The following is a 9,255-nucleotide window of genomic DNA, read 5'->3' as shown; positions in this document are numbered from 1 at the left end:
GGCTGGGGATTCGAACCCGCCACCTTAGGTGTACGTGGCTAGCGCCTTAGCTGGTTGAGCTATAGGCACCGAGCCAGATCCAAACCTTCTTGCCACACAGCAAAGGAGCCTGTCAAAACACCCCCACAGACCCTTCAGTCATACTCATGCAGAACAAGCAATGGGTGCGCTGCAGCCCCGTTGGGATCTCAACTTGTGTTCCTAGTGGGCAAGTTGCTTATTAACATTTTGATTACTTAAACCCATGGGCCTGCCAAAGATTGAGCAGAAGAAATTAAGCCTCAACTCATACCAGCTTGAGAGAAGGCTGCAGGACGAGGAGTCACCACCATGGATTCCAGACCTGGATGGAGTGCAATCTTATACAGCCTTTCTTCAATAGACTGACATATTGCCAATGTAAATTACACAGTACTTGCACTATCCAGCCATGCTTTATTTAATAGCTAACAAACTTTAAAAAAATAATAAAAGTCTCACTCTATTGCCCTAGCTAGAGTGTTGTACCATCATAGCTCACAGTAACTTGGGTGCTGTGTCATCATAGCTCACATTTAGGATTGCTGTATCTTTCTGATAAATTAACCTTTTTTTTGAGACAGTCTTACTCTGTCGCCCTAGGTAGAAAGCTATGGAGTCACAGCTCACAGCAACCTCCAGCCCTTGAGCTTAGGAGATTCTCTTGCTTCAGCCGAGTAGCTGGGACTACAAGGACCTGCCACAACACCTGGCTATTTTTTGTTGTACTTTAACAGGGCCTGGGTTCAAACCCACAACCCTCAGTATATGAGGCCAAAGCCCTACTCACTGAATTATAGGCCCAACCCAAATTAACCATCTTTAAAATTGTGAAATGTCACTTATCTTTGGTTATAGTCCTCACTTTGAAAGCCACTGTCTCATATAAATATAGCCATAAGAGATTTTTTTGTTTTTTGCTGTTTTTGGCCAGGGCTGGGTTTGAATCTGCCACCTCTGGCATATGGGGCTGGCACCCTACTCCTTGAGCCAAAGGCACCACCCCCATAAGATTTCTTAATTCTTGTGTTTGCATGGTATTGTCTTTTACTTTTTTTTTTTTTTTTTTTTTTTTGCAGTTTTTGGCTGGGGCTGGGTTTGAACCCACCACCTCCTACTCCTTTGAGCCACAGGTGCCACCCTTTTCCATCATTTTAACTTCAACTTTTTCCTTTATATTTAATGTACCTTTCTGGAGTTTTTTTGCTAAGTCTTGTTTGGTCACCCTTGGTAGAGTGCTGTAGTATCACAGCTCACAGCAACCTCAAATTCCTGGGCTTAAGTGATTCTCTTGCCTGTCTCCCAAGTAGCTGGTACTACATGCGCTGCCACAACACCCAGCTATTTTTAGGGATGAGGTCTCAGTCTTGTTGCTCTGGCTCAGGCTGGTCTTGAACCTGAGCTCGGGAAATCCACCCACCTCAACCTCTCAAGTGCTGGGATTACAGGCATGCACCACTGCGCTCAACCCTAATGTACCTCAAATTCAAGCAATCAATCCTCTTGTCTCAGCCTCCTGAGTGGCCGGGACTACAGGTACAAGCACACATCCAGCTCAGTCCTTTCTTTGAGACAGCCTCACTCTGTTCCATTGGGATTGAGTGATGTGCTATCACAGCTCACAGCAACATAAAGTCTCTAAGATAGATGGTGCCCATAGGTCAGTGGGTAGAATGCCAGACATATATACCAAGGCTAGTGGGTGTGAACCTGGCATGGGCCTGGTACACTGCAACAAAAAAAAGGTGGGTTTTGTGGTGGGCACCTGTAGTCCCAGCTACTTGGGAGGCTGAGGAAGAATTGCTTAAACTGAAGAGTTTGAGGTTACTGTGATGCCATGGCACTCTACCCAGGGCAACAGCTTGAGATGGTCTCCAAAAAAAAAAAAAAAAAGCCTCAAAGTTCATGATCTACGTCTTAATAAAAAAAGTCTCCAAGGTATTTGGTGACTATAGGAGCCAGACACACCAGCTAATTTTTCTATTTTAGTAGACACAGGGTCTGGCTCTTGCTTAGGCTATCCACCTGCCTCAGACTCCCAAAGTGCTAGGATTACTGGTATGAGCCACTACACTCCGCAAAACTAATTTGAACTTCATCCATGGTATCCTTGATGGGATTCAACTAACTCAAAGCTCTCAGCTACCTATAATTTAGGTTAGAATTTTGTCCTTGCCTTGTGAGAAACACTTCCACTTCACAGCTGCAGCCCTTTCACTAGGCCATTACCCCTCCAGTGGTTCCCTCTCATTCCTGGTACTTAACAGGACAGGACTGATAACGCACAAGGTCTCAGAGATTTCCCCACCCCAATAGTGAAACAGCCAGGACAAATATAAAGCCACATACTTAACAGTGTCCAGGTTGCCTTCTAACCTTATTAAATTTCAGTAAATTTATCTTTCATTGATTTCACTAGCTTAATTAGAACAGGCTTTGGACTTGGGTACCTAGGTTCACTTTGTGCACTGTTTCAGCTACATTTGTCAGAATGTTGGTAGTTCCTTGATCTAGAGGATCTAGACCTCTAATGTGATCTTTTGAGTTTTATTAAAAGCAAAAGTAGGAAGCACTTAGTAAGATCAGACGGAATGTCTACACAATATACTTAGCTTTTGGGGGTCTGTTATTGGACTTGTTTCCTCCCTAGCCTCCACTAAATCTATTCATCTAGAATGAATTCTACTCATCTGTCTTTGCAGAAATGATGTTCTCAACACCTTATCTTGGTTTCTAGTATCCTAGAAACCTGACTAGTACTCCTGTGCTTTCTGAGCTCTCATTCAGGACATAACCCTTGGGCCTGCTCCAAGTGGGAGAAACTGCAGCCTTCCCACACACCTTCAATGCCAGCACACCAGGCAATAGGAGATGCTTACCACCACCCCCATCAGCAGCCATTTCTCCCAAATTAGAGGCTAGGATACTAGAAACCAACCCATTGATCACTTTCATCACAGTGGGTAAAGCCAAGTGACAGGTGGCTTTGTCATGCTCTTCAGTGACATCATGAGTGACATTCCAAGAGAGACACTCTTTTAGGAAGTTAACAAGTCTGGCACCAGAGTTGACTTTTAATTTCTCCTAAAGCCACTGAAGCAAAAATCATGATAAAACATTTTCCTTTACAACTCCCCCAACGCAAAAAAAAAACAAAAAAAAACACTATTTGTAGGAAAAAATGGTTTTGTACATAGAAGGGAACAATATAAATTCAAAACTTACAGATAAGGGTTAGCTCTATCACTCATCTCTTTTAAAAAGTTTATATGAATATCCAGTCAAAACCAACAGGGTAGCGCCCTTGAAATGTTATCTATACGGATTTCCAAGTAGACCACAGGACTGTATACTGTCTTGGAATGTCCTCAGAAGGCTCTGTCATTGATCAGGTAACAGAGTAAAAACCCCAGAGTCCTTTCTTTCAAACAGATGAGGGAAAGACACAGGACAAAGAAGCTATTCAAACTTCGTCTTCTTTCCTTGTGGCTTGTGGTCTCCTCCTCCTCTTCCACCTCGGAAGCCTCCTCGGCCTGCAGGAAGGCAAGATGGTATTAAGGAATGGGTACAAAGCTGCCCACATTTCCTGCCTGAGTGATCAGGAATCCTGACAAGGCACAGGGCACCAGGTACATGTGCCACATGGTAATACAATGAGGTCACTGCTCTCTGCCTTACCTCCAAAGCCTCCCCGGCCTCTGCCACCAAATCCACCTCGGCCGCCTCTGCCACCACCTCTGCCTCCTCTGCCTCCACCACGACCCCCAAAGCCACCTTCGCCCTTAGGCTTGGCCCAGTCCAAGGTAACTTTGTTTCCATCAATTTCACCATCTTCCATGGCCTCCTTTGCGGCTTTGGCATCTTCCTCACTGTTGAAGTCTACAAACCCAAACCTGAAAAATCAAATTAAGTTACATATTACAAACCAAGTATGTACTCAACAAGCACCAAGTTACTCACAGGGAGAGCACCTGTGCTTAGCTGGGAATGCCTAAGATAGAGCAGCTCCTTGTAGACATTTTAACTGGTTTAAATGTCTGTCCAAACTCCCAGAATGTCTCACAAAACAGCCAAATATACCTCCATAGAGGTAAAATAATGCTAGCTCTGTGAATTATTCTTCTTCTCGTGCGAATCCATAAACTGCCACCAAGAGACAGAACGGAGCTCAATGAGAAGACACTAGAGCTGAGACCTCCACACAGAAAAAACATAACCCAGAAGTGGAGGCAATGCCACACCTTACCCTTTGGAGGACCCCGTTTCCCTGTCAGTGACTATCCGTGCACGAACAGAGCCGTCAAATGACTCCTTCAATGTCTCTTCAGTGGTATCCTCAGACAGACCTTTGACAAACAGAGTTTTGGATGGCTCTGGGGAAGAAAAATAATAATTCAGTCTTTTTATTTGAAGTCACAATTCATAAGGACACTGAATCTATAAGATGCCTTCTATGACTACTTGCCTTAGTGGAAAAAAAAAAAAAAAAAAAACAATTAAATGGAACTCAGCCCACTAGTGCTTAAAAAAGCTTTTACTGCAACACCGCGCCACTAGGTGATAGTTGAGGTCCTGCCTCACATCTTTATGGAAAAGGGGAGAAACAACCCAAAGATGTAACTGCTGCCCACCAGTTAAGGCAAATTTGCTGCTCTGAGTCGATACATCTGGATCAGAACTTGACTATCTAGAGGAATTTTCTTGAAATCTCATCAATTATTTCTCAGGTAATCAGTCATCATATCCAGTTATCACTCACTCAGCAGCAATAGAAAAATGAGACTAGGGAAAAATAAATTATCAACATAAACAAATTCAAGCACAGCACCAAGAGCTATCCCCCAACCACAATAACCTGTCAATAGAAACTTACGGCTTCTGGCATTAGGTGATCCTCTGGGTGCTTGTAACTCCAGCCTGATTGCTCTGCCCTCAATTTCCCTTTTATTACAGGAATTTAAAGCTTCTTTAGCATCTTCAAATGAAGCAAATTCTATAAATGCATACCTGAGGATGAGTAAGACGTCAAATAAGTGACCAAGCACATGCCCTTCTGCTATCCCAGATACCACCAAGTCTTTCTCATCAAGCAGGTATTTAAGGGCTGTTTCTCACTGATTTACAGAGCTGAATTAGAGATGCTCCTAACTGCCCACACAGGTGATGATATAAAAGATACTATTTTACCCCTTAGATTTGCCATTTTGGTTCTGGGGCACTTTGATAAAAGTTGCCTTCTCAAACACTTCCTGAAGAGTTTCTTCTGTTGCACTGTAGGACAGGTTGCTTAAAACCAGAGTTTTTGATTCACCTGCAAATAAAGAAATGCTCACATTTTTGACTTTGCAACACAGGTTCCTAGCTTCAGCCACAGTACCTAAGAACTTTCGTGTTTGGGAGAGTTAACATACCAAAACTGATGATAGTTAAACCCTACTTTTGTTACTAAACACATAACACCCATTATGTCCTGTAATGCCCTGCTTACTGTTCTTTACATATAACATGACTATTTACTAGTCTATGTCTTCCAAGAGTAATGAGAATTCAGAGCACACATGGTCTAAATCACTTAAAGCATAAGAAAAAGGATGCTACATTTGCCTAGCCACATTCTACGACAAAGGATTTCGGCTGTCATTAAAGGGAATGGAGGTTACTATTACGAATAAGGACTATTTGTATAATTTCCTTCACCTTCATCTAATTAAACTTGTCTAATAGCAACCAGCACTTAAACTTATGAATAACAAAGACATAAAAATTTCCCTGCCTTAATTATGACACCCTATAACAATACAAAAATTCTTACCACTCCAAGTGCTATTCTTTCCACCCCTATAGTCTTGATTTTGACCTTTCTCCCCAGTGTAGTACAGGGAAATGGATCGCCCATCAATCTCTGTTCCCTGCTTTTCTTCAAATGTTTTCTCTGCATCAGCTTCTGTCTTAAATTCAATATAAGCAATCCTGTAATGGGAGAGAGGGAAGAATTCATGGGTTTTTTTTGAAGTTTTTGGCCAGGGCTGGGTTTGAACCCACCACCTCTGGCATACAGGGCCAGTGCCCTACTTCCTTTGAGCCACAAGTGCTGCCTTTTAGGTTATTTTTGAGACAGTCTCAAGCTGTCACACTAGGTAGAGTGCCTAGTCATAGCAACCTCAAACTCCTGGGCTTAAGCAATTCTCTTGCTTCAGTCTCCCAAGTAGCTGGGACTACAGGTGCCCACCACAATGCCCGGCTATTTTTGTTGTAGTTACAACTGTTGTTCTGCAGGTGCAGGCTGGGTTCAAACCCACCAGCTCTGGTGTTATGTGGCTGGTGCCTTAGCCAATGAGCTTCAGGCACCTAGGCGAAGAACTCATGGTTTTAAAGACTTACTGATGATATGAGTACAACAAATACCCTTTCTGTTTTATGTTAACTAAAAATAAAACATTAAATGTTTTCCCTATCTTCTACTTTTCAATTAAAAATTCGAGTTTTGGTTTGGTGCCTGCAGCTCAGTGGTTAGGGCACCAGTCACATACACCAGAGCTGGTGGGTTCAAACCCAGCCTGGGCTTGCTAAACAAACAAACTAGCCAGGTGTTACAGAGGGCGCCTGTAAGCCCAGCCACAAGGGAGGTTGAGACAAGAGAATCACTTCAGACCAACAGTTTTGTTTTGTTTTGTTTTGTTTTTTTTTGAGATAATTTCATTATGTCACCCTGGGTAGAGTGCTCTGAGGTCACAACTCACAGCAACCTCCAACTCTTGGCCTTAAGCAATTCTCTTGCTTCAGCCTCCCAAGTAGCTGGGACTGCAGGCACCCCACCACAATACCCAGCTACTTTCTTTTTATTGCAGTTGTCACTGTAGTTTAGCAGGCCTGGGCTGGGTTCGAACCCGCTAGTCTTGGTGTCTGTGGTGGGCACCCTAACCAGTGAGCTACAGGTGCCAAGACTTGAGCCCAAGTGTTTTTGAGGTTGCTGTGAGGTATGATGCCACAGCACTCTACTGAGGGCAACATAGTGAGACTCTGTCTTAAAAATAAACAAATAGGCTCGGCACCTATACCTCAACCAGCTAAGGCGCCAGCCACGTACACCTAAGGTGGTGGGTTCGAATCCCCAGCCCAGACCCGCCAAACAACGAAGGCTTCAACCAAAAAATAGCCGGGCGCTGTGGCAGGCGCCTGTGGTCCCAGCTACTTGGGAGGCTGAGGCAGGAGACTCGCTTGAGCCCAGGAGTTGGAGGTTGCTGTGAGCTGTAATGCCATGGCACTCTACCCAGGGGACAGCTTGAGGCTCTGTCTCAAAAAAAAAAAAAAAAAAAAAAATATATATATATATATATATATAAACAAATAAAACTTGAGTTTCCCTTACTTCCCACCACCAAGTTTGACAAATGCTCTTCGTGATGGCCTCACCTCACTGCAATACATGTCATGTCCAAAGCACTATAAGCTAGGCACATTCCCTACTTCTTTACAAGTATCCAACTTTTATTTACTTATTTTTTGGGATAGTGTCTCTGCTGGCCAGACTAGAGTGCAATGATGTCAGCCTAGCTCACAGCAACCTCAATCCTCCTGCCTCAGCTTCCTTAGTAGCTGGGACTAAAGGCTCAGTGTCCATAGCACAGTGGCCACCATGCCAGCCACATATACCGAGGGTGGTGGGTTTGAACCTGGCTGACTAAACAACTGCAACAAAAAAATAGTCAGGCATTGTGGGAGGAACCTCTAAGTCCCAGCTATTTGGGAGGCTGAGGCAAGAAAATCATTTAAGCCCAAGACTTTGAGGTTGCTGTGAGCTGTGACTCCACAGCACTCTACAGAGAGTGTGACATAGTGAGACTCAGTCTCAAATATGCAGGAGCCACTGCACTCATTAGGTATACTGTCTCAACTATATAGAAGGAAAATTTTAGCACCAGTTTATTGGTTAAACTGCGCAAGATCACCAACTAGGAAAATTGGATTGACACTGCTTTGAAAAACAAAAGTCTTACATTTGAATAGATGAAACATACCCTTTACTCTTTCCGTCTTTGCTGACTATTCTGATATCCATAGCATCTTCAAACACTTCTTTTAATTCATCCTGAGTGACTTTATAAGGAAGGTTTTTGGCCAAAAGTGTTCTGGCATCCCGATCTAGATTTAAAAAGAACAATGAGCTCCGTGGTAGTATGGAGATACAGCAATAGCAAAATACATGTGGTCCCTCCATGTTGTCACAGCTAATGTCAAACCATCTTAGAACAAAGCTCAATCTACTTTATCTCTTAATTTAAAAAACTGGGAACATACCACCCAAAAACATGTTTATAAAGGAAAAAAACAAATAATTAAAAAGACAATCTAGTTTCAGTGAAGAAAGGCCCCTGTATATTAATTTTGATACTTCTAATAATTTTTTCTAAGTAAGTGTTCTTGCTTGCCTAATTCATATTACAATTCAGTAGTGCCCAGTACTGCTGCAAACACTTTATTGATTTAATCCTTACAGTAAATCAATAAAGAAAGGAGAGAAAAGTTACAAAGCATTTCCCCAATATCAGACTACGACTTCCGGAACATATAGGAGTACAATCTCCCAAAACTTGACATACCTTTCTTACTGTCTTTCCCTTTTGGTTTCTCTAGTTTAATTTCATTGCCAAAGACTTTCAAACCAGTGAGCTCCAAGGCTTTTTCCAGGTCTTCAGCAGATTCAAAATCCACATAGCCAAACTTTCTTTAAGGTGAAGAGGAAGGCAACATTTTAAGTAAATAAGTCAAAAGCTACACATGTATTCCAGGCCAAGTATGACATTATGAAGATCATGTAAACAAGCCCCCAGGGTATTAACAACATCAAGGCTCTGCCAAATGTGGCTATAAAACAAGGTCTATGTTACATCAAGGCATGATGTGCAAATTCACTTTGAGGTCTTCATCATTAGCTAAACTCCTGGTAACAACTGGTGGTGACAAAAACCTACTTAGGGGTCGGTGCCTATGGCTCAAGTGGCTAAGGCGCCAGCCACATACACCTAAGGTGGTGGGATCGAATCCAGCCTGGGCCGCCAAACAACAATGACGGCTGCAACCAAAAAAAATAGCCAGGTGTTGTGGTGGGCGCCTGTGGTCCCAGCTACTTGGGAGGCTGAGGCAGGAAACTCGCTTGAGCCCAGAAGTTGGAGGTTGCTGTGAGCTGTGGTGCCACGGCACTCTGCCCAGGGGGATAGCTTGAGGCTCTGTCTCAAA

The 9,255-nt window shown here is 43.2% G+C and overlaps 1 protein-coding gene and 2 non-coding genes across 3 annotated transcripts in view; all 3 read right to left on the bottom strand.

Annotated features, from left to right (window-relative positions):
* Nucleotides 1-3,072: 3,072 nt before the first annotated feature.
* Nucleotides 3,073-9,255, bottom strand: part of NCL (nucleolin) — a 14,401-nt gene continuing 8,218 nt past the window's right edge. The window contains 9 exon segments of the mRNA XM_003803929.3: nt 3,073-3,551; nt 3,697-3,911; nt 4,265-4,391; nt 4,892-5,025; nt 5,206-5,329; nt 5,831-5,988; nt 8,037-8,160; nt 8,619-8,790; nt 9,147-9,195. Coding sequence (XP_003803977.1) covers nt 3,478-3,551; nt 3,697-3,911; nt 4,265-4,391; nt 4,892-5,025; nt 5,206-5,329; nt 5,831-5,988; nt 8,037-8,160; nt 8,619-8,790; nt 9,147-9,195 — 1,177 coding nt within the window. The 3' untranslated portion in view covers nt 3,073-3,477.
* LOC111723656 lies at nt 4,071-4,199 on the bottom strand. Its single transcript, XR_002772153.1, has one exon. It is a non-coding gene; the product is annotated as a small nucleolar RNA SNORA75 (small nucleolar RNA).
* On the bottom strand, nt 4,686-4,765 carry LOC111723659. Its single transcript, XR_002772156.1, has one exon. It is a non-coding gene; the product is annotated as a small nucleolar RNA SNORD20 (small nucleolar RNA).

The sequence above is a fragment of the Otolemur garnettii genome, unplaced genomic scaffold (assembly GCF_000181295.1).
Source record: "Otolemur garnettii isolate 467f Iridium unplaced genomic scaffold, OtoGar3 scaffold00013, whole genome shotgun sequence".
Taxonomy (NCBI): Eukaryota; Metazoa; Chordata; class Mammalia; order Primates; family Galagidae; genus Otolemur; species Otolemur garnettii.
The sequence above is the reverse complement of the archived record's forward strand: the minus strand, read 5'-3'. Positions and strand labels throughout refer to the sequence as shown.